Source organism: Callospermophilus lateralis, chromosome 6, assembly GCF_048772815.1.
Source record: "Callospermophilus lateralis isolate mCalLat2 chromosome 6, mCalLat2.hap1, whole genome shotgun sequence".
Classification (NCBI taxonomy): domain Eukaryota; kingdom Metazoa; phylum Chordata; class Mammalia; order Rodentia; family Sciuridae; genus Callospermophilus; species Callospermophilus lateralis.
Genome location: NC_135310.1, coordinates 70,143,227 through 70,170,358, shown reverse-complemented (window position 1 = coordinate 70,170,358; position 27,132 = coordinate 70,143,227). Strand labels below are relative to the sequence as shown.

The following is a 27,132-nucleotide window of genomic DNA, read 5'->3' as shown; positions in this document are numbered from 1 at the left end:
ACTCAAGACAGTAAGACAACACTTGGCTACATCTACTACAGAGCCTCATCCTTCAAGCCACAAGAATTTTTCCAAAGATTGAGAAAGGCTGATTTCTGAAACTTGCTGAAGTAATAATTATTTTCTGAAGATTAGGAAGTCTCCTGATTCTGAAACTTCCCTCCGAGTGTGTATTTCCCTGAAAATGCTTAACCACAACAAAGAATGACTAGGGAGAACACCTCAAATTCCAGTAAAAAAATAAAAACTACTTTATACTAAGCTACAATTTCACAATTATCATTACCATTTCTTTGAAACCCATATATCTGCCAAGTACTTATTCCAATATTGTGGACATTCATATGATCACAAATCTACTGATGAACTTAAAATCCCCTCATGAATATTTAAATGAAGACTTGTCATATATTATAAATATTATATTCTATGCAGTAAAATTGGGCTTATTAACATTATGTAAGACAGTAAGCCAACTCTTTTCATTATTCCTAATTATATGTAGATTATGATTACAAGCATGTATCATTCACGAAAGGTAAAAATGTGAGAAACATCCCTTTACCTCATTTTGACCAATATTTTCACTTTTCTCTAGAGCTTTCAAAAAAAGTTGTTTGATTTAATAGCAGTCTCAACTGGTTTACAACTTATCCCCTTTTATTTCTCAGGCAAGATCTATGGAGATGTTAATGAGTACAGTAATGGCTTAATAGGCAACAGGAGAAAAACTTTAAAGGTGTAAATAATCAACCAGCTGAGAAATCAAGCAGTGTTAAGTAAATATACAAGCTAGAAACCACCGTATTTATACAGTCATACACATTGCTCATTCCATAAAGACAAACACAAAACATACCTGCTTGACCCGTGGTGATGCTAACAGCAGCAAACAGCCTCTGGGATCGGCTCAAGTCAGAAACTCCGTTCACAGCTTCCACTTCAAAGGTGTAATTGGCATGGGCTAGCAGGTCCATGACAGTGACGTAGTTATCCTCTAATCCAGTCTGCTGGGGCATGTACCCAATGTTACTCCCACAGGGCACACATTCGCCCTGCTCCCAACTGCATCGCTTACACAGTATCCTGTAGGTGACATCATTCCTTCCCCCATTGTCTGCAGGAGGACTCCATTCCAAACTTACTGTGGTTTGGTTGATGTTGAAAATGAGGTTCTGTGGTGCAGATGGAGGCCCTTTAGAAACCAAAAGTAAATTACAAATAAACAAAAATAGAGAAAACAAAATGAACAACAAAATCTATGTGGGACTATTAAGCTAGTGGCCCAATTACCAAAGAGGAAACTAGCTGAAATGCTTTCTTTCACAATAAACATTTCACTACCTTTACTAGAGAAACTATATAAAAGCCTCCTTGAATTAACTTGGCAAGAGGCTTTATTTATTTTCCATTTAATATGTCAAAATGAAAACAGGATAACAACTGTCTTTGTACTTTTGCCACAGTCTTTAGCTATTTTTCTTCCAAGCAATTAAAAAAAGAACAGTTAAGGCACCTAGAAAAACAGTTGTGCAGTTGTTCAAAAATAGTTTTCCTTTTAACCGTATAACATAAAAAACATTTATTCATTCATAATGTGCTCAGGAATAATTTATAGTAATGTGCAGGACTGGCTTTGGATTTGGGCCTCTAAAACACTCTTAATAGAAACACCAATGTGTGATTTGCTCTATTTAGCAATGTGATTTTAATTCAGAAAACATTAATCTTAATCACATTTCATATCCCTTCAAGGCTCTAAGAACTTTTAATTTTATGATTTCTATTAAGTACATGTGAAAATGTTATAAAAATATATCCTAATTTCGGAGAAATGAATACTACATGGAAAATGATATGATATACCTATTTTATATTACTTAACTTAGTTCATGAAAAGTTTCCAGAATATTTAAGAACAGTTAACAATTTTTTTTTACAAATTCAATAGATTTTTCAGTCATTTCGCAACTAAATGGAAGGGCTCTAAAAGCCCTTTATTAATTTCACATCATGAACTTACTTGTGCATGCAACATACGGTGGATCAGATGGAGCCCTATAATACCCATCTTCACATTCACACCTGGAGGATCCTTCTCGATCAGAGGAACTGTGGGTCGGGCAACGAGAGCACTGAAGATCTTGTGAGGAAGATTTGTAGAACCCACGGCCACAGGCTGGATGAGCAAGAGAAAGTGAAAATAGGAACATAAGAGTAAATAGAGTGTTTAAATAAAATAGAAACATTTAGCCAAGAATAAAGTATCAAATTTGTTTTATAAAAACAATTTTCAAGATATGTTTTAGTATATGTCAATAACTCAATGTTATAATACATCTTAAAACAAAATAATGGAAACAAAATGATACAGCCAAACTTGCACCTTTACTTGGCAATAGTCCAAAGTCTAACGTGCAAAACAGAACACTAGCATAATTTATTTAGAAAAAATCTTAGAATATTTACTGCAGATATTTAAGTCAAATTTAACTTTGATTTCAGCAATAATTGATTCTGTCAGTCTACACTAGCACATTCAAAGTTATGTTTCCTTAGTCTCCTGTAGCTGTAAATTAACTTATTAAGGTGTTAACTTGGCTTGCGTTAAAAAATACTAGTATAATATTAATTAACAAATTGATAATAAGAAGTAAAATCTTTCACCTAAATATGAAAGATCTATCTGTACCCAACTTCTCAAGAACTTTGAGATATAATTTCAACCATGCAAGTTATCAAGGAGGATGCTTTCCACATGTGAGTGGCTTTTGTTACAAAAGATAACAAAATCCTATGTATAGCAGATGGCTAAACCATCAGAAATAGGGAAAGTCATCCACGCTAGAGATATAATAACCTTTTCTCTCCTGTGCTAAGAGAGGTTAAGGGTTCAGTCACATTGATCCAGCAACTGCTCTTAGCATTGAACTGAGATACTGATGTCTGCCACCTCCTAATGAAGCTGCTCATATTTACTTAGATTCTGATATTAAATTAGCTATCCATGTATGATTTCATATCCTTGCATATTATGTATTTGTGTTTATCTTCAATTAAAAAATAAGCATGTTGAATTTTTTCATTATTTTTTTATTTTATTAATTGATGATATTCTACGTTGAATATATTAAATAAATTTGGTATACCCTTAATATTTATTAAATGAATATCTATTTAAGTATTTGTGATCATCAATTTTAATAAAACAATATATCATATCCACAAAGAAGAGGTAGTGAATATTAATTTTAACAACTCAGTTTTAAATTTTAACTTATTATTGGCAAGTTTATTTAATGTCCTTTACTTGGGCATTAGTCAGAAAATTAATTACATTTTCACTCTTATAGGGTGGGAAGTGGGAAAAATTTTATCAATTTTTTGAGATGAGATAAGATGGCATAATCTCCAGAAAAAAAATGTTAGTCATTCTTTACTTTTGCTTACATGTTGAATAATTAATACATAATTCTAATATATCTGAGAGCTCAAAATCATTATTTATGCTCTAAGAAGACTATTTTACATGATCAAAGTTATATAACTTAGAGAAATTTAATTAAAATGAGTTATAGTGTGATACATAACATAGATATATAGCTCTTAGATACATAGACACTTAGATATGCAGAACTACCACCACTTCATTGTAAATGCATAATCCAGTGCTGTGATCAGAAGCCATTTTGTTAACTACCTTTTGTTGGCTTCTCAAAATTCATACAAATGGATAACAATTACAAACAAATTAGATGAAGAAGCATCATGCCTCTTCACATATTCTCAGTAGAAATTACTATAAATCTAAGAGAAAATAATTAGATAAATTATAAAAATACCATAACAAAACTATAACACCTACAGATGGAATCTTGCCACATTAGAGACTTGTTAAGGGGAGGGACAAAGAATTTGGCTAGATTTCTCAAGATGAAAAATCATTATTCTTTAAATATCCATCATATCTTATTTTATGTATTATCTATACTCAAAGATTAAAGATCCTGTGCCAAAGATCAAAGATCCTATGCCAAAAATCAGAGGAAGTAATGCTTTACTTACAACCTAAAGTTTGAAATTTTAGGGTTTGAAAAGTAAAGGAGACACAGAACAGAAACAATGAGAAAAAAAGAAAAGATTCACCGTGTGTGTATTTTATTAGACTATATGTGTATTTATTTATTTTTTAGGGAGGTTAGGGAACAGAGAACCAGGGAACCACAATGACAATATGATTTGACATTTATTAGGTAGGTTTCCACAATTAGTATGAAGAAAACTACTGCTTTCCAATGGAATCACCAATAAAAGCCTCTTAATAAAGGCAACAGCAAGTATCCATTTTCCCAATGAATTAGGGAGTTCATTTAATGTTTAACTTAAATTATTTCAAAAATATCTATGCACACATATATGCATATATATTCCATATATGTGATAACTACTGTTGAGAAATATGAAACTCTTATCACTCAATTTTCCAATTACATTAAATTTTCTTCTCCTTTTAACAGATGGGAATACAAATTTGAATAAAAAGTAACCTGAGTTCTTCAAATAATTCCACATGACTATGTTAAAATTAGATTTAAGACACAGGACTACTGACAACTATAAGCTATTCACTATAGAATCAGCCAAATCTGGGCATTTATTTAATGGATATCAAGGGCTTTGTAACTCTAAAATAATTTTCAATGAATCTTTATTATCTTTTACCATGCATTTCCACTAATTTAAAAGCTATTATTTTAACTTAGAAAACTATAAAATAATATCCTGGCACACCTTAAGAAGTGCTATTAAATAGGCATTCTCAATTCTACCATGAATTTTGGCACTGATTACTACCTGCAAAATTATGGAGTACATGTGCAGCTATCATTAAATAGACAATAGCAATACCAGAAAAGTCTTGAACTTTTTTCCTTTAAAGTAATATTCTGTTTCTGTTGAGTTAATATAGAAAATTATAAGTTGTAATGAGCCAGTTTTCATTTTAACCTCTAAAGAAACTACCAATTCAGAGTTGTTAAAAATAAGTACAAAACTTTGGAGCAGGAGTATTAAAAGTGAAGCCAAGAAGATGTGAAGACAAAAGCTGAGTCTCTTAGGATAATACTGAGCAATTGGGTGGTAGGAGTCTTGGGAAGCAAGTAACAGATGTTCTTAAAATTAGAAATTGTGATAAGATATCCACACAAAAGAGCTAGAGGCCAATACTCAATGAGAGAAACCGGGTGAAACAGCGTATCTGAGAGCCATACACATAAGGGAGCATTAGATCAGCTCTCCAACTGAACCCAAAAAATCTTCATGGAAATCCAGGCAATTTCTCCCCTGTATAAATGCAGCAGGTTTTCTAGAAATTATTAGGAAAAAGTCTTTAGAGGTAAATGCCTTCCAAAACCTCAAAGATAAATTCCCTTTACACATAATTATTAAGTATATAAGAAAAACTTTCTAGGAATTGTTCAACAGCAGCCTTACAAATTTTTCATCCTTTGCTGTATTTCTCAAATTGCTCAAAGCACTTGGACTTGAAGCAACTTTTAATTGATGTAGCACACTCACGACAGTAAAGCAAAATAAGAAATGTAACATTTCAATTTCCTGCCTTTGGATGCTTTTTGATTTTTTTAATCTACATATTGTTTTAGTATTAACATTGTGCTATATTGATGAAAATTGGGAATATGTATGGAATTTCTTTCAAATATTTAATTACTTTTGTAAAAAAAAATATCTCCCCCCCTGTTATATAATAATACTATCTTTCTGTGTGAACACAAAGGCCTGACATTTACATATTTGGTTGTTCTTTAGTCTTTGGGGCCTAAATACATAAAATAAATTTGTTATTCTAGAGCCACGAACTGTAATCTTGTCAGATTTCACATGGTAAGCAAGTTACTGCTTATTTTGTTCTTTAAATGAAAAACCATAAAAAAGGGGTAGAGAGAGAATCTAGGAAACATGTGAAACTTCTGTATAATAGACAGTAACAATGTCATCCAATATAATATATCTAATATATTTCATTGTAGCACACTAAAAGATCTGCAAGATTTACTGTGAAAAGTATAGCTTATTATGATTATATTAAACTATTTCTAAATAATACCTTGTACTTATATAACTGAATTGATTCAAGTAATATTTGTTATTTAAATTCCTTATAGAAGAAAACAAAAGGCAAGAGAGTTTCCCTTAATGACCTAAGAATAATAATACTGCACCAAAATTCTGAATGCAAAATATTTAGTATGTAAGAAAACTGACACTAAAAGTTTGTATGATAATTCTCTATTAAATTCTTCTAACAATTCTATATTCCACCTTCAATGTTATTAAAGGTTATTGCCTTCAATGCATAACAAGTATTAAAATGACAGCTATCTGGCCTCAGAGTCTGTAAAGGCTTCAGGCAGTCAATTGGACAATCATGGTACTGTCACAACTACTCTGTTCTAACTGAACAATCTAAAGACCATCTGAAAAGCTGCATAGTAATTTCCAATCATCTAGGGTACATAATTAGGTAAAATTAATCATCCCTTCTAAATGCAGATGCAAATAATCAGAGGTGCCCTGGTTCATATGGGTAAGCTTGGGTGACATCCTATGTGATTATTATTTCTAATGATTCCCTTCCCACAGTCTTGTTCTAAAAATTCTATGTAACTGTAGATTTCTTACACAGTTAAAACAAAAATTACTTGCTGGTGCTCAACAGGCTCTCAATTTTTAAAAATCTTAAGCTTCAACGTTTATTACCAACATCCTTGCCATTATTCTGAACAAGAGTACTCTGATTATCTATATCTTAGTTGGCTGTTCCCCATAGCTTCCACATCAGTGAATCTTTGAAAAGACATTATTGGCTGGGTGCTGTGGTATATGCCTCTAGTCCCAGCCCCTCAGGAGGCTAAAGCAGGAAGATCGCAAGTTCAAAGCCAGCTTCAGCAACTTAGCAAGACACTGTCTAAAAATGAAAAATAAAAATAACAAAGGGTTGGGTATGTGGCCTAGAGGTTAACTGCCCCTGATTTTAATCTCCAGTATGTGTGTGTGTGTGTGTTTGTGTGTGTGTGTGTTTGTTTGTGTGTGTGTGTGTGTGTGTGTGTGTGTGTATATATATATATATAATTTTGACTCAATATTAATCATTAAATCATTACTGAATCTGAACATTTCTATATTTCAAAAGGTTTCCAGGTGTTCAGAACCAACATCCTGGAAGTTCCAGATCTCTTCATAAAACTATCAGCCTCTAAAGGTAAATGATAATAAAATGTCACCAACATGAAACTTTAAGGTAAAATGAGATAACATCAAGAATGTTAATGAATTAAAATGGCAAGAAAAATAACACCACCAAAATTAAAATGAATACATAGGCCAATCAAAAAGTAGGTGAAAAAATCTGAATAGATGTTTCTCCATGAAGACATACAAATGGCCAATAAGCACATAGAATGACACTCAACATTATTAGCCATTAAGAAAGTGCAAACCAAAACCACATTTAGTAAGATGACTATAATAAAAAAGCAAATGGCAAATACTAGAGAGAATAAAGAGGAATTAGAAAGTTCCTACACTGCTGGTGGGAATGTAAAATAGTATACCCAAATTTAAAATGATTGGTAGTTTTCCTCAAAAGGCCAAAACTTGTTAATGTAAGAATCAACAATTCCAATCTTTGGTATATATAAGACTAATCACAATATATATTTATACAAAACCTCACATGGGAATATTCATAGCAGATAGAAAGTAGAAACATGGATGACTATTATTTGCCAATGAAAAGTAGAAACACACTGACAGATAGGAAAGCAGATGAACCTTGAGAACTGACTGCACAAAAGAATTTCATCATAAAAGAGTCTATCCTGTATGATTCCAATTACATGGAATATTCAGAATAGGAAAATTTATACATATAGAATATAGATTATTGGTTGTCTAGAGATGAATATATAAGGAAAAATGGCAAGGAACTGTTAGAGTACAGGGTTAATTTTCAGGGTGATGTCAATGTTCTAAAATTGATTTATAGTGATGATCCAACAATTCTATGACTACTAAAAACCATTAAATTGTACACTTCCATAGGGGAACTCTATGGTATGCGAATTACATTTCAACTGAGCTTTCATAACAAACCCAGTTAATAATGTTACTTTGAATCTGAATATTTAAAAACATTAATAAAATAGCAAATCTTATCTAAATTACTGTATCTTTCTAAGATGTATACTATTGAGCTATTTTTATAAAGTTGTATTTAGGTTCAAAAAAAATTACCTGAGAGTAATTTAAAAACTTGGAAACAATGTCAGTGCAATGTTGTTACTCTTTTATTAATTTGGTGTGTACTTTTAGAGTTGTGTAAATAATAGTTTATACGTTATCTGAGGAATGAATAGTAATTTTTATAATGTAAAAGAAACAGCTTTTCATCAATACTATGTGTATATTTGGGAGAGATTTTTTTATTCATTATATAAAAATGGTTGTAATTGAATATCTGACTAGCTCTTAAACATTCTTACTTTTTACACACAGTACTTTGTCAGACAGAGCTGGTTTCCTTCACCCACCTACTCCCACTCTGCCTCCCCTGCCAGCTAACTGAATACAACTAAACTCAGCTTCCTTAGGTCTTACTCCATTTCCAAACCTGTGAGTTTAAGCACAATTGAACTTTTTCTGGAGGAATTATATATGTCTGTGTAAAATATGAGGCTTTGCAGATGTTTCCGGCCACAGTTCCACAGCTGCAAAGAGTTTATTAATTATGAACTATAAGTGGATTGTTCTGTAATTGAAACTTTCTGGGCTTTAATGTTATTGTAGAATCTACATACATACATACTTGAGGATTCTAATGAATGCTGTTATTTTATTTATTACAGATGGACATTTTACTTAATTCAGGCAAAACCAGTCTGTTTCCATAGGAGCTTTCAAATATTTTTGTCATGTTAATATCTGTGCTTCTATAAGGCAAACAGGAGAGCACAGCTTGTAGAAATAGTACTCCCACTGCTCAAAGTGCTGACCTCATCTGGGACAGACAGATCCAGAATCTGTATTTTAATCCTATTGACAGTGCCCCAGTGGGAATAATTACAAAAGTCCGTCTGAAATCCAGACCTCCTGTCGCTGATATGCTATGATTTTTTACGTTGAGAATGAACAGCAGGCAGGGAGGATAGAAACTACATGATGTAATGACTGTATTATAGTTTGTGAGACACCATCCGTATTACCTTGCAACTAACTTGCAAGAGCTTAGAAAATATGCAGAACATAAAAGTTGTGAAATCAGGTAACCAAGTTCCTGAAAACAGTTTGGGAATTTTAAAATCTACAATAAAAATTCATTTCAGGTCATTAAAAATGTGTATTGTGTATGTGTGTTTGTTAGGCATTATTTAATTAAGCAGTTAATTTTATTGATATTATATGGTGCAAATAAAACGTATACAAGAAACATTGAAAAGTTTTATTTTTAAAACTTATAATGCAAAATGATATAAAACAAAGTCTCACATAGACACATTTTAATTATTATTATTTTTTTTGACAGAGAGAGAGATAATTTTTTAATATTTATTTTTCAGCTTTTGGTAGACACAACATCTTTATTTTTATGTGGTGCTGAGGATCGAACCCAGAGCTGCATGCATGCCAGGCAAGCATATTACGCTTGAGCCACATCACCAGCCTGACACATTTTAATTAAATTATCAAGTTAGAATATTCTAAGAATATTATTAAGGTCCAGAGTGAAACCACTCTTTATATTACTAGAACATCATCATAATTCTGATGTCACACAGTCAAAATGATTATTAAAAGGAGAAAGTCAAGTTCTACCTATCTTTTTTATCTTACTTATTTTGTTTTATAAATATTAGACTGAGATTAAGAAATAATGTAAAATATAAAAACAGAGGTGGATTTTAACTTAAAGGATCTGTGTTCGAATATATTCCACCACTTTATCGAACATAGTTCACACTGAGCTTCAATTTCCTTGTTTTCTTGTTATTTACTCTCAAGTACCATGGACAAAGTAGTGATTTGTTATGCTTCTATCTGAAAAGATTGTATTAATAATAACACAGTAATCATTTATCTAGCTGTTAAACTATGCAATGATTGTTTTTAAATTAAATGCTATCTTTAAGTTGGATGAACTCTCACATGCCTGTAATCCCATGCACTCAGAAAGCTGAGGCAGGAGACAGCCTCAGCAATTTAGCAACACATTATCTCAAAATAAAAAATAAAAAGGACTGGGAATATATCTTTGGGTAGAGTATTCTTGGGTTCAATCCTCAGTACGGAAAGAAAAAAAGAGAAAGAGAGGAAAAAATGTTATTTTAAAACCATGTATATATCCTATTACTCCATCCCATAAAACAACCATCGACAAATGTGCAATACACCCACTTAGTCCTTCAGTAGTGCCTGAAGGACGAGAGAGAGAGAGAGAGAGAGAGAGAGAGAGAGAGAGAGAATTTTTTTTAATATGTATTTTTAGCTTTCGGCAGACACAACATCTTTGTTTGTATGTGGTGCTGAGGATCGAACCTGGGCTGCACACATGCCAGGTGAGCCGCTACGGCTTGAGCCACATCCCCAGCCCCAACACACATATGTTTTTTTTTTTTTTTGGAGAGAGAGAGAGAGAGAGAGAGAGAGAGAGAGAGAGAGAGAGAGAGAGAATTTTACTATTTATTTTTTAGTTTTCGGCGGTCACAACATCTTTGTTTATATGTGGTGCTGAGGATGGAACCCGGGGCCACACGCATGCCAGGCGAGCGCGCTACCGCATGAGCCACATCCCTAGTCCCAACACACATATGTTTTTAAAATGAACTTTACATATATGTTTTAAGATGAAAAGTAATATTACTTCTACTCTAAATCTACAGCAAAACAGTAAAACATTTTAGGGGGAGCAAGTTTAACAAACTTAAATGTTATATGACATATTTTTAGCAACTGAAAAATAGTGGAATATTTGTAACAGTAATATTTTATTGTACTAAAAGTTTTTCTTGAGCACATGTAATTATGAACAGGAGTCTTCTATGAAGAAGTTTCTTAAATTACAATTACATTACAAAGATTTCAGACAGTGTAATATTTATGCCACTGTCAAGCTTATTTTCAAACATTTCTAATATTTTTTACAATACCATATGTTTTGCAAATTTAATATTATTATTCATTCAATAAGAAAATATTGAGAAAGGACATTATAGATTTTCCATACAAATATGATAACATTTACAAGTTAATATTACTCTTTTAAAATATCAGTTTTTCTCTATGTAGAATGATGTTGGTCTGGGGCTTACCAGGGATAGCTTTTATGATGTTGGGATATGTTCCTGTTATTCCTACTTTTTCTAGTGTTTTGAACAGGTATGGGTGCTTTATTTTGTCAAATACTTTTTCTGCACCAATTGAGATGATCACAAGACCAGAATGCCTTCTTTCACCACTTCTATTAACATAGTTCTGCAAACACTGGCCAGAGCAATTAGACGAAAGAAATTAAAGTAATACAGATAGAAAAAGAAGAACTCAAATTAGCACTATTTGCCATTGATATGATTCTATATGTAGAAGACCCAAAAAATTCCATCAGCAAACTTCTAGAACTAGTAAATGAATTCAGCAAAGTAGCTGGATACAAAATCAACACCCATAAATCAAAGGCATTCCTATTTATCAGTAACAAATCCTCTGAAAGGGAAACTAGGAAAATTACACCATTTACAATAGCCTCAAAAAAATAAAATAATATAATATACCTGGGAATCAACCTAACAAAAGAGGTGAAAGACCTCTACAACAAAAACTACAGAACACTAAAGAAAGATATTAAAGAAGACCTTAGAAGATGGAAAGATCTACCTTGTTCTTGAACAGACAAAATTACTATTTTCAAAATGACCATACCACCAAAAGCACTATACGGATTTAATGCAATTCCAATCAAAATCCCAAAGACATTCTTCACAGAAATAGAAAAAAACAGTCATGAAATTCATCTAGAAAAATATGAGACCCAGAATAGCTAAAGCAATCCTAAGAAAGAAGAGTGAAGCAGGTGGCATCACTATAACAGACCTTAAACTATAATACAGAGCTATAGTAACAAAAACAGCATGGTATTAGCACCAAAATAGACTGGTAGACCAATGGTACAGAACAGATGACACAGAGTCAAACTCACATAAATACAATTATCTTATATTAGACAAAGGCACCAAAAATTTATATTGGAGAAAAGATAGCCTCTTTAACAAATGATGCTGGGAAAACTGCAAATCCATATGCAACAAAATGAAATTAAACTCCTATCATTCACCATGCACAAAACTCAACTCAAAGTAGATTAAGGACCTAGGAATTAAATCAGAGACACAGTGTCTAATAAAAGAAACTGTAGACCCAAATCTCCATCATGTTGGATTAGGCCCCAACTTATTAATAAGACTCCTATAGCACAAGAATTAAAATCAAGAATGAATAAATGGGATGAATTCAAATTAAAAATTTCTTCTCAGCAAAAGAAATAATCAGTGAGGTGAAATCGAGAGCCTACATCTTGGGAGCAATTTTTTACCACTCACACATCAGATAGAGCACTAATCTCTAAGTTATATAAAGAACTCAAAAAACTACACATCAAAAAAAGAGATAATCCAATCAATAAATGGGTCAAGGAACTGAACAGATGCCTCTCAGAAGATAATATACAATCTATCAACAAATATATGAAAAAAAATGTTCAACATCTTAGCAATTAGAAAAATGCAAATCAAAACTACTCTTAAGATTTCATCTCACTGCAGTGAGAATGGCAGCTATTAAGAACACAAACAACAATGAGTGATGGTGAGGATGTGGGAAAAAAGGCACACTGATACACTGCTGATGGGACTGCAAACTGGTGCAGCCAATATGGAAAGCAGTATGGAGATTCCTTGGAAAGCTGGGAATGGAACCACCATTAGTTCCAGCTATCCCACTCCTGAGTCTATACCCTAATGTCTTAAAAACAGTATATTACAGAGACACAGCCACATCAATGTTTACAGCAGCACAATTCACAATAGCTAAACTTTGGAGCCAATCTAGATGCCCCTCAGTAGATTAATGAATAAAGAAAATGTGGTATACATACACAATGGAATATTACTCTGCAATAAAAGAGAATAAAACCATGGAATTTGTAGGTAAATGGATAGAGTTGGAGAATATAATGCTATGTGAAGTTAAACAATCCCCAAAAACCAAAAGCCAAATCTTTTCTCTAATAAAAGGAAGCCGATTTATCGTAGGGTGGGGAGGGGGAGCATGGGAGGAATAGACAAACTCTAGATAGGGCAAAGGGGTGGGAGGGGAAGGGAGAACACATGGGGTTAGAAATGATGGAATGAGATGGATATCATTACCCTAAGTACATGTACAAAGACATGAATGGTATGAATGTACTTTACATACAACCAGAGATATGAAAAATTTTGCTCTATATGTGTAATATGAACTATAATGCATTCTGCTGTCATATATAACAAATTAGAATAAAAATAAATTTTAAAAAATCAGTACTATTGTTTTTACACAATTATTTTACTAAATAATTCTGGAAACATAATATCATATTTTGAGTGATATGCCTTTTTAATTACTCATTAAGAGTGAGAGCATTAAGGTGTCATTTAAATGAAGCAGTACAGCTTGTTCTTTTTATAAAAGAGGAGTTTGGTCTCTCTTCTAGAATTTACTAGCTGCGTGACCTATGTAAATTTGCTTAAGTTCTGAATCAAGTTTCCCCATATCCAAAATGGAAAAATGAATAAGACTACCTCCTAAAATTGTCAATTGGAGCATATAATTCAATGAAGAACATAGCACAGTGCCCAGTACAGAATAAGCACTCGATTGTTAACTCATATGAGTATTTTGCAATGTCAATTTCCATACAATATCTTTTATCTAACCTAGTATTTCTATCCTTGACAACCATTAAGTCATGTTCCCACAACTAAATGTATATGTAGTAGAAAAGCAAGTTAATTGTTAACTAAATATAGCCAAATGAAGCATTCACTGACCAAACAACTAACAACTGCTTGTCTATCAGTGCTAGGCAATGGACTAAAAAGATGTGTATCAACTAAAAAGCAAATATGATGATGTCTAAGTACTACAGTATCATTTTGATCAGAAATATTAAATGGTATGGATAACCAGTTGAATGAGCTAAAGCTAAATTCTTGCTATTCAAAGGAAATCACTTCTATAAATTATAAACACTGTGCTTAATTTTTATGTTTCACAACTGCCTAATTATTTCTATTTCAGTGGTGAACACAGACTCTAAAGTCACCTTTCCTGCCAAAGCTGTAGCATTTCATCAATGTTAAGTGAGAAAACTACACAGCACAGTCAGACATACAGGAAATATGGGTGGGAACATATTATTGACCAATTTTATTTAAACTGGAAAGTTATTTGTGGCAGTTATTGCAATGTTTTCCAGTGAGGTTACTGGTGGATCCAGCAACAGCAAAATGCAAGGGCAGGTTAGTCTAAGTTGTAAACTTCATCTGAACAAGAAATACAAGAAATACACAAATGTTTTAGATTTCATTATATTTAGTAAATATTTCATTATATTCAGAACAAATGATTTGAATTTCTGAGTGTTTCATCAATGATTATTTTTCATCCCATGATATATTTAGGTTTTCATATTTATGTAAAAATTATGTGCAGAACCTAAACTCAAAAGAAAAAAAAAACTTCATTTTATAAAATAAAGAGTTGCTCTTTGCAAAGTCATTCAACATGGATTTTCATCATCAATTTTCTACAACAGTCTCAAAAAATGTTTAAAACAAAATCATAAGTTAAAGCAATCTTTCTAGCTATTTTGTGAAGACTACATTTGCCTTATTTAGTCAGTTATAAAATGTGAATCAATACTAAGCCTTGTGAAGCAAATAACCCTGAAGCAGTATAAGGCAGTATGAACATGTAGGGAGATAAATAATCATTTCTGTTATGTCAGTGGAAAATTTTCCAGAGATCATAAAGAAATCAGTTTACCCTGAAGCATGACATTTAAAAAAGATGCATCAGGACAATGAGGATATTCTCAATCCTTAATTCTTAGAAAAGAAATAACAGGAAAAATAAATCCTTATAAAAAAAATGATGTTGTTGAGCTCAATCGTTCTTTTTCAAAAAAGAAGCTGGCTACAGAAAAGAATGAAGAGAAAAAAAAGAAGAGACAACACACAAATACACACACACACACACACAGGCACACTTACACAAGTCGTGGGATAAATGTAATTGTTAGAAGTGAAACACTAAGAATTCTATGAATGGAGTCTCATACTTTCTACTCCTTACTAATAGTAACTATTTAAATAATTGTTACTTTTTAAATTTTACACCAAACATATAATCTGACACAGCTCTATACAAATCACATTAACTTTGTATCCATAGCATTTTGCAAAAAGATAATGTAGGTACTTGTTGAATACCACTTAATTATACATTTTATAAATTTTTCAGAAAAAAATAGTTGTGTTTCTTCCATCAAATATCAGTTAAAGGTTTTATATCCTCCATTTTTCTGACCTTCTAAGGTTATTTAGGAGAATAGTTTTACCCTGTGAAACATACCAATATTATGACATTAATACTGCTATAATTATTTGTTTTTCTTGTTAGGTCACTATGAACCTCTCAAGGGCTGGAACTATATGTATCTAAGAACTCCTATGCCTAACACAATATCTACCCCATATATTAACCTACACTTACAAAGTGAAAGAATGAAAAATATTCATTTGACAGCATTATGCATCTTGCAATATCATTCTACTTTAAAAAAAAGTAATTCACTGAATCCAGATTTTTCATGATAATCAATAATTGCATTGGTGTGATCTATTCTTATCAGTGGTCAGTGTAGCCTGGGCTACATCAGTAAGAAGACACATTTCATGGGCTTTCACTCTTAGAGGAGTTGCTTGCTACACTGTATAGTCAGGCAACTGCACAGCCACTTTTAGATTAGTGCTTTAGGTGATTTCTAACATGATTACATCAGTGTCCTCAATATAGTAACATTAATGAGTGCATAAATGACATGGAAAACATTTTAGAAGAGTATAATTGGAACACGTCCATTGAACATAAAAGAGAGAAGGTCCAAGAGAGGGAAACAACTAAACTGTGAATTTTAAATTATAATAAAAACATCAGTGTAGATTTAAGCACTAAGCAATAATAGTTCTCTTATGCTCTGGAATCTTTAAAAAATACAGTTTTTTCCTCAAAGATATGACCTATCCAAACTAAAATATATACATAAATATTTCCCAGTTTTAAGTTAATTAAATTGTCATACATTAAGTACACAATACTTTTTATTGTTAGTAATTTGTAACTAGATGATAATCTATTAAAATAAATTTATATAATTAACATTTATATTAGAAAACATTGAAATATCATTTAATGCCTTTTGTTATAAGGATCATTTCAATTTATTTCTTACTGATTCTCTTTAAAATTTTATAGCAATTATTGTAAACAAAAACTAATTTGAATACAATGGGCCATTACATGTTTTACTACGAGCACAAATACACATACAGACAATACATCCTTCTGTACATTTCTGTTTTCCCTTTTAATTTTATATACTTCAAGATAAATTAATTTATTTGATCTCTGATCAATGTTGTGGGCATGACAATCTATGAATCAAAGACTATTTACATGCACCTAAACTATTTCACATTTTTTGTGCTAAAACTTGAAATGAACAAAAATGGGATAATACATATAGTACCTTAACATTAAGAGTAAACTCAGGAAAAATAATGGCAAGCACTGCATAATATTAGACTCAACATTTATATAAATATATGTGAATCTAAAATAATCATGAATTTAGAAGTTAAATATTGTTTTTTCACAGAAAAGAATAATAATGTAAATGTGCACATTTCCAAATAAAAAATGTTGAAAGTTCTCAGAAAGAAAATGATAAACTAGAATATAATGACTGACTTTATCTCTATACTAATAGTGCTATAAAATAATATTATGTACAGAGAACTGATAGTGCATTAAATCATCTTAATTATGTAGTATCAAATCATTCCAGAAACTGACTAAAGATTTGGAAATGTCAATCTGTACTATGTATAACACATTAAATAAGGAAAAATAGCTATTCAAAAATTGTACCCAAACAAAGAGGTTAAGAACATACAGAAGAAAAGCAGATGACAGATTGTGAAGACATGCTGTCACAGGTGGACACCAGGTGGAATGGGTCCAGCAATATTTTTAGAATAGTCTTCTTGCAACATTTAAGTTGAAATACTTTGGGGGGTAAATGTTCAACAAAACACTAATAAGAGGACTAGTAAATGTTTTTAAAACAACAGAATACAGAAAGGACAAGGGTGACCATTTTAGTTCTGTGTAATATAGGGATAAAAAAGAATTGTAAAAGAATTCGTGAAATGGACACTTTGTGTGTATACCCACACTAGTGGAAAAGTGAGGTACCTGACACTTAAACTTTCCATTGTGCTTTCATGTCACCATAATGAACATAATACTTGAGGCATTATAAGGCTAAGGGTACTCTTTTCTGAATGCCAATAATTAGACAAGAAGAGTCCCAACTTTGTAAGGATATGAGTATCTCTTTTGACATTTCCCTACATGATTATTTTGTAGTTTAAATTAGTAGTCCTTTAAGTAAGAGGCTAGAAGGTGAATCTTTTCAAGATACAGATGTTAGAGGAATATGTCTAGACATGGTGTCAATAAAGGCTTTAAAGTTCTTTGATTTTCCCAGACAGAAATTCTTCTCTTATCATACAAATTGTGTTGAGTGATATAAAATATTTCAAAAATTAGAATTCAGAGGAAACAATTTATAAAGATATGATGTATTGCTCTTTTTACTTCCATTTCAGCTTTGCTTTATACATTTTCCATCTCAATTATATCCTCAACTATAAAATAGTTTGCTTAGACTTTCAAATATATTAGTTGGTTTTCTGTTCATTCATTACGTGTTTTGCGTACCTAAGTGTAAAGAAAGATGCTTGCATCACTAATAGCCTAAGTGGTATTTAATGCAGTTGGTTAAACACCCTACTTTGCACATAAAAAATGAAATAGCTGAACAAGTTCACATACTGACCTTGATGTAATATCTATGTGACAATTTCATTAATTTTTTATTGAATTGCTTCTTCCACTATCTTTTCAAGTAAAGTTGTATTTCAAAGAAAGCTGAGAATTCAAAATATTCTGCCCTCTTCTAAATTATAATATAAAAAATTATCATTTCGGGCATATGTCTTAGAACAATTGTCCAAATAGCTGATTAGATTAGGAGATATATATTTCTATTTAACATGTAATTGATATAAAATTATATAGTTAAAAACATATATGTGTTTTATATTTATTCAGATAGTTTCATTAGAGCAAAATAGTTATGCATAGTAGTTGAGTTCATCCCAACAAACTCAAACATGCATGAAAATCAATTCAGTTCATGATCCTTTTCCTTTCCTCTTTTTCCTTCCCTTCTTCCTTACCTCTCCATTCTCCGTCCTCTACTCTAGTAGAATTCCTTTCACTCATATTTTTATTTATATTAGTATATTTTGACATGTAAATTACTTAGAAATGAACCAACAGAAATTATATTTCCTCTATAGGCTTCATTATATCTTATTTTATTAATAGAAATTTCTACATTATTGCTTTGCTATGAAAAGCAAAAATAAAATAATAGAAAGTCCTCAGATCACTAATTCCCATGATCTTTTCCTCAAATTCAACTGTTCCAACTGTTTTTACTACCAAAAAAAAAAAGGGTCAATAGAAAAACAAACATTTCTCATTTATAAAACAGAATACTTGACTTCTTAGAAATAGTAAGTCTCATAGTTAAATTTCTTCTATCAATACCTTGGTACAGCATGAAGCCTTGCATTTAGGAAGGTATAATCAAATGATATTTATTCTTAATATAATTTGTGGGGATTTCAGGAAATAGGTTATCATTCTCGGCATTTAACATACTAGTTTTCTGAAAATTGATATTTCACTAATTTGCCAGCTGTTTACCACATAAAATTATCACATAGTGCCATGTGAGATAATTTAATTAGAGTGTAGAGTGCAGTATGAAAATTCATGGTATTTTTAGGTCTCAGGATTCACCAATATCTCCAAAGTTATTTCTGCAGAATAACAAATTTTATGTTGTACTTGTCATTTTTATATTTGGGACATTCTCTTCTGAAGAATCATAAGGTTAATTTATAAACACTCTATTTACTAATGAATTAATATACTGTGTGTTATGCAAAAGGTAAAAATTACTTATTTTATATATCAGACTAGTATATGAATGAATAAATTCTGTCACAGTACATATTAGTATTTCATAAGCACTCCTATAAACTTTTACAGAAAAACAGCAAAAGAATAAATTAAGAAGAACTTAACAAACATCAGCATAATTAATAAGAGAAGAGTATAGTATTAAATACTTAGCCAAAAGAGAGTTCACCAAACTGACATGGAGTACTTCAACAAATACAAACTAGATATTTTTAAAAAGCATCCTGAAATCTAAAGAAGATTATATTAAAGAGTAAGCTATGTGGTATTGAAGTTCCTGAAAGTCATTACAGGTACATTTGTTTAAATTCCACATCACATCACTTCCTTAATGAAGCCATATCTGCACTCTAGTTTATGCTACTAAGCCCTACTTTATCTTCTCATTTCTCCCATTTAACAGTACAGATAAAAATATAGGTATGATTCTATCTATCCATCATATAGAGTACATTACAACTTCACTGCAATCATGCAAAACAATTACCATATTTCCCCAATTAAATGTAAAAGTGTCAAATGTATTTTCTTTGCATTTTATAGGAATTTAAGCCTTGGAAGTCTTCCTGCAATGTCATGTTTTATTAGCAAATCTTTGATATCACCTAGTACGTTGGTATTTTATGTACAGTTATGTGGATTTTAATTTTATTTACCAAACTAGAAGAAATCTCTGTGAAAGCATATTGATGAATAGTGAAACCTTTACAGCATAGTAGAAGGTACTGCAACATGCTGCAGGCTATGAAGCTGAAGCCAAATACTCTTAAGTTTAAATTATGACTTCAATTACTAGTCCTATCACTAGGTCACTAATAAGAAATTGCATGGGTTTCCTCATCTTTAGAATGGGTTTAACATACTTTCATAATAGGATTGAGATAAGAACTAAATTTAAAACGTGTTTCTAGCATATAGTTAGGTATTATATCTATGTCAGATACTATTATCATTATTGTAACTTGGTGAACAATATATTTTTAAATTAAAATAACACTGCTTCTTCCAAACCATACAAAAATTTCTGGAATATTCTCCAATATTTTGTGAGAATGCTCACTATATAAACTATGTAGCTAAAGGCCTATAAGTTTCAAGTTTAAAATACCTTTAGTATCTTCAACTAAAGAAATAATGTATATTGAATCCTTTAAGATAATACTACTTTTTAAAAAAAATTGTTTGAAAGTTAACCTATTTTCCCTTCTATTTTTTTGGTCTGGCTAAACTTATTTTGTTGAGTCAGCTTTCTGTTGCTGTAGCCAAAATACCTGAAATAAACAATGTAGTAGGAAAGAGGTTTATTTTGAATAAATAAACCTCAGAGGAAAATAAATCTCAGAGGTTCAGTCCATGGTTGGCAAATTCCATTGCTCTAGGTCTGAGGTGAGACAGAATATCGTGACAGAATGCTGTGGAGGAGGAAAGCTTTTCAGCTCATGGCAGCCAAGAAACAGAGAAAGGAAGTAGCCATGGATACATATAGATTAGGTCATGACCCCAGAGACCAAAGTCCTCTAGTCACACTGTACCTAATTACATTCATCATCAAGTAATCCATTCAAATTATCAATTCTTAAAATGGATGAATTCACTGATGAGATTACATCTCATAATCTCATCATTTCACCTCTAAACATCCTGCATTGTTTAACATATGAGTTTTGGAGGGGATATTAAAAATACAAACCATAACATTTAGGATGTTATATTGGTAGAAGTGTAACTGTACTTTTAATTCTATAATGCAAGAAAACAGGCCAAATACATGCCTGTAACTTCCATATAATGCTCCTCCCCCCCCCCCAAAAAATGAAAACTGATAAAAACTCAAGAGAACATTCTAGAAGTCCCAAGGAAAACTCCAGTATTCTGTAGGCAACTATTATAGATCAAACAGTTGAAAAAAATAATGAAAACAGAATCAATTTCTATGAAAATATAATTTATATTTCAAGGTTGTTCATGCTTTTCTTTGCTATCCTTAACAGTGATGCATACACAATATGATATTACTTTACTTTCCATATGTATTTATAAGATCTGATTATTTTTTTCTAAGGACAACTAAGAAAAATGAAAGCTCCCATTTTTTTCCTTCATAAACTTATAAGGGAAGAAAACTACAATAATTTAGAGTTTCTTCCATTGTTATTTCTCCTAGCCAGTATGTCCACAGATGATTCATCATGAAAATTTTTTGACATGGATCTGGGAGAAGTTATACAGTAATAGTTGGGTGTGAGTTACCTCATCATTACAAAATGAGCCTGAATATAAACAAAGAAAAAGAGAGAGGACATGCTGAAGAAGACATGCCTTACCATCATCACCAGTATTAAGGAGACAAATTCTCCTCATGGTTTCATTTGCACATACTAATTTAACACTGGTAGTTTGCAACAAAACACCTAATTATACTGTATGCATAAATGCCTACCATATAACTGAAGCTCCACATTTGTGGTTATGTCAGGACTCTTCAATCTGGAAAACTAATGTTCTCTCTCCTATCATCTTTGAAGCAAATCCTCAGTACACACAGTAATTATTTATCTTAAGTGCTTACTACCTATTCTATTACTTAGGTGACTCTGCTTCCTGAAACAAGCAGTTTAGGAACCTTACCACTTCTACTTTGGCAGGACTGGAGAAAAATCATCCTGATGCTATACATTTTGCTAAAAACTACCATAAGAAAATAAAAGAAATGGAGATAATTCACATGGGAATCACAAGGCTCTAATATAATACAAAGTTTTCCTAGCTACGTGTCTAGGGCTTTATATTATTTTTATACCTTTATTTTATTTATTTTTATGTGGTGCTAAGGATGGAACCCAGGGCCTCACACAGGCTAGAGGAGCACTCTACCGCTAAGCCACAACCCATGCCCCTAGGGCTTTAATTTTTAATTATCCATTTTTTCTCCCCACCCACACACACAAAAACTGTCAATGTCTGAAAATGGTTTTGATAATCATAATCCATTTAGTAGGCAGACATCATACATATCTTTCAAAACAAAGATTTATCCTCCCTAAATGTCAATAGTACAGTTGAGAACACCTACTTCACTACCAAACAGTATCATTTGTTCTTCTATGCTTCAGGTATGTCCTAGTTAATGAAACCCAGTTCTAATAAAGTATTTTAAAAAATATTTAAACACAAAGAAAACATATTTTTAAATGAACATTAGTTCTGTTCATCAAATATTTAGTTTTTTTTCAAAGTTCCCAAGATAATATGCTTGGAAAGTAACAATGTTGAAATAATTCTGTAAACAAAGAAACAAACAAATAAAATAAGCTTTTAAAAAATCTAAGAATATGCTATGTAGATTTAAGTTGACAGACTACTTTTATTAATTTTATCCATTTTTATATCACTGTCCCTTATTTCAAGTTTTAGAAGGAAAAACTATGAAACTGTCATTGCTTTAATCTTTCAATAACAGAAAAGTTAGTTTTTCTTTGCCTCTCACCAAAAGGTTTAAATGGAAAATGACCACAAAACACCCAAACCAGAATCTTTCAAGAGTTAAGGAGTAGCTATTAAAATAGCAACAGAATAAGGGTCACCTTAATCACTACAATGAGATGACAGGAAACACAGGAGGTCTTTTGAAGAGTCTTGAGATTACAATAGTAAGTCTCTTAATAAAACTCACTTTAGTATATAACTAAAATAAACATATAACCCAGAAAAAAACCAAAGTTCTGATATTTGGAAAATTTTTTAAAGCATTTTTTTATTCAACTGTTATTTATTTATTTGTTTATTTATTTATTTGTTTGTTTGTTTGTTTGTTTGTTTATTTAGTGGTGCTGAGTATGGAACCCAGTGCCTTGCATGTGCTAGGCAAGTGCTCTACCAAGCCAGACCCTAGCCCCTGATATATGGAAATTTTATATAAAATTTTACCAGCCAGTTTCTTAACCAGTATTTTTAGAATTAGTTATAACCAACAAATTTCACAATAACAATTTGCTTAAAGTTCAATTAAAAACTGAGAAATTTTTTGTTTGCTTGATTTTAAAAGTCCTGCATGCTAACTGAAGCACTTTTGTCTAGTGATAAGAACCTGGATTCTTTGACCCAGTTATAAAACAAATTTCAATTTTCATAACATTAAAAAATCTATTATTATTTCCATATATCCTTTTTCAACTTAGAGAAATAAATAGTAAAAGTAAAACAGATCAAATTCAATTAAATCTCTCATAATTCCTGCTCTTCAGTTCTAAACTATCACAGAACAAAGTAAATATTTTGTTAGGGAAAAAAATAATTTAACTCACACTATTAAAAGCATGAGATGTGAACAATAAGCACTCACAATACAAAAGCAACATGCTGCCAAACTAGCAAATGTCCCTGGATAACAGACATTTTAATCCGTCTTTGTACTGAATAAGAGGTATTAGAAAGGGGGAACAGTAACAGAATTTTTCAAGATGCCTGCAGAAAGAAATATCCATTAGTAAGTGACATTCTCACTGGGATTGCATTTCTTGAATATTCTCCATCAAGTCGATGAGAATATCAGTTCTTACACTTTTGTCCAGGAAAGTGATAGTCTGAAATTAGAGCTGCTAAAAACAGGCAGGTACTGTGAAATTCAAGGAAATGCTGCATCAAGAAGCTAAAGGAATGAGAAAAGGATAAAATTCTCTTTATCCTTACAAAATTGGCACATTATTCCAAGTGAGGTAACAGGCAGAACCTCACAGCAGATTAAAAGGACCTTGAGGACAAATGTTTCATTCAGTAGGCCTTTCTATATAGCAGATAACTTTCGCCCAGTAAAGAAGAGCCTTGTCTTTCAACTCCATTTGAAGGTTTGTGTTACTATATAAAACCCCTCTTTTTTTTTTTTCACTTATTCATGAATGCATTGGCAAGGACCTCTGCATCACTCATAAAATTCAACATGGCAGGTGGTCCTTAATTTTTCACTGAAACTATTCAAAGCTCCCCAGAAGGTGACTGCCTTGTTTCCATTTGCTTTTCATTTGCTTCAGTTGCCATTAAGTAATGCCTCCTGAAAATTTTCAGAAAGGATCCTCTTTAAAAATAATGATGTCATCCTTAGAAACAGTATCTAGTCAATTTTTCTGAGAAAAATTTTAGTGTTATTACAGGTATATTCGTTTGAAACGACCACATTTGCTATTTAAAAATCTATTTTCAGGGCTCCATATACATCTATTCTCCACAACACAATTGCAAACAGAAAAATCCAACGTGATATATTTTAACTTGAAAGGAACTTAAGCAATAAAAATTATTATTTTAAGATATCAGATGTGCAAGCAATGCATGTCGCATTTTCAAAAATCTAGAACTAAAAGGAAATGTTGAGGAACACGTATGATCTAATTTCATATGCCTTCAAAGGTTCATATTGTATTTTACAATCTTCTCTGAAACAAACTGAAGATTTTAGAAACTTTCTATTTCAAAATACATCTTTAAAAATTTGTACCTTTAAATTATTTTGTAATGCAGACAAGCTGTTTCTTTGGCACTGTAATTATTAACACATGTATTCAGTAATTCTGAAAACTAGATAATTAATAAACATTAGCAAATTAATTGCAAATTAAATTAATCACAAATTAAATCACAAATTAAAAAGCTTAGAAACTTTATATCTTTGATTGTTGAAAGCAATGAATTAATAAATTAGACGAAAGACAATTAACTTCTAAAATTCTTTGACAGAGCACTTTTTTTTTTTTTTTTTTTTGGCAGTGGGGAGCAGTGCTGGGTATCAAATCCAGGGCTTCATGCATGCTGGGCAAGCACTCCACCACTAAGCTACGTCTCCAGCCCCCACTTTTTTCCTTATACCTGTGATCCCTTCACCTCAATTCCTCTTTGTTGCTTTAAAGAGACAAATTGATAACATTTCCATCTGTCAATGAACAAAAATATATTTATGTTGTCATCAGCAATCAGAATTTTTCATTTCTCAGGCATGAACCTTGAAATCTCCCATTTTGATCTCAGCCTTATATTTTATTCTTTTCTCTATGATGGTGGCATGATTTCCCCAAATGAGTTTACATTGTTCTAAATTCTACTAGGAATTTCATGTAAGTATACATTTTATCTACATTCTATTCATGAAATAAGTTTCTGAAACTTGGGATAGAAAAATTCTTTAATACTGACTTCTCAAAACTTTCATTATGATACTCCTCCAAATAGGATAGAACCCTTATTATATGGGCCATACAAATAATTAAACTTTTGTTTACTCTGCTAACTAGGGTTACTTAGTCATTTCTCTTTTATTCATAACAACATCTATTATTTCAACCACCTTCCCACTTTATCATCCCCTCCTTGGTTCATTTCAGTTTCGTCTTTGCACTCACCACTGTTAATGTGACGAATTAAGACCTTATGTGCCTCATGTGATTCTCCTTCAAAGAACTGTCCTACCAGAATATAAGCTAACTTGTCTTCCCAGATTTTTCTATCACTAATATTTTCAAAAATATCTCTGAAAATGTCCCAGCACACCCCCTAAATATCACTAAAATCATAGTCACCATCTATAGCCACATTCAGTACAACAGAAACTCAGACTGCTGTATTTTCTGCCCTGGCCAAGAAAGAAATCTTAGAGAAATTGGGTATTTTGAATTATTCTTTTATTTTGTCCACTGTAACCAATCATGATGTTTTGATCCCATTTCAAGAGTCCCTCATTAAGAGTGATCATTTGATAGGAGATATCATTCCCCACTGCCTTAAATCTTCTATGTAATCTAAATATCATCTTACAAACCACCTAATAATTAAACTTACATTTACCAAGCATTGATTTTGACCAGAAATGTTAGCCATTAGTATATGTGTATTACTTAATTTAATATTAATAATATTATATATCATGTAGAATAAATATAGTTTATCATGGTTCCCAATTGAAAATGAAGAATTGAAGTTATGTGAGGTTATGTAACTTGACTAAGATTATCACTGGTATATGTGGTAATGTAAGAGTTTGATTCCCCAGCTCCTGTTTCACCACTTAAACATAATATCTTGGGTAATATTCATTTGTTAAAAAAAAATATGCAAGTAAAACATTCTGGGGCTTCTAAGACAGGAAATACTGGTTTTTACCATGAAAATCAGAGAGTACTTCGTGGAGAAGTAACACTTGGACTTATGAAGGACAAACAATATGTGAATACTATAGGAAGAGAGAGATTTGTCAGAAGAGTAAAAAACATGCACAATCAAAAATAGTAACCTTATTGATTAAATGTTTAGCTGAAGTGAAGTTGGCTTAAAAAATAGTAAAAGTTGGCTTTAAAAAAAAAACAACATAAGTAAAAGTTAAAAAAAAAAAACCCACAATATGTTACCCTTTGTATCTTGTTTGTATGGACAATAGTTCTATCTCAATAAAAACAATCCCCTAACATCCCACTTCCCTACCATTTTTACCAAAGTCCTTTCCTAGAGATTTTTTGAAAGGTTTTGTTGCCTTCAACTTTCCAATCTAGTCTCCCCTTAAAGTTACCACTGCTGCTCAATTTGGATTATGTGCCCTCATTACAAATCCTTGATGATTCCTCCATAATTACAAATGGC

The 27,132-nt window shown here is 31.6% G+C and overlaps 1 protein-coding gene across 4 annotated transcripts in view; it reads right to left on the bottom strand.

Moving 5' to 3' along the window:
* Positions 1-27,132, bottom strand: part of Epha7 (EPH receptor A7) — a 163,786-nt gene that overhangs the window by 103,760 nt on the left and 32,894 nt on the right. For all 4 annotated transcript variants that reach the window (XM_076858415.2, XM_076858416.2, XM_076858417.2 and 1 more), the window contains exons 4-5: positions 2,024-2,179; positions 860-1,195 (exon numbers count right to left, since the gene is read on the bottom strand). In XM_076858415.2, coding sequence (XP_076714530.1) covers positions 860-1,195; positions 2,024-2,179 — 492 coding nt within the window. The remainder of the gene's footprint in view (positions 1-859; positions 1,196-2,023; positions 2,180-27,132) is intronic.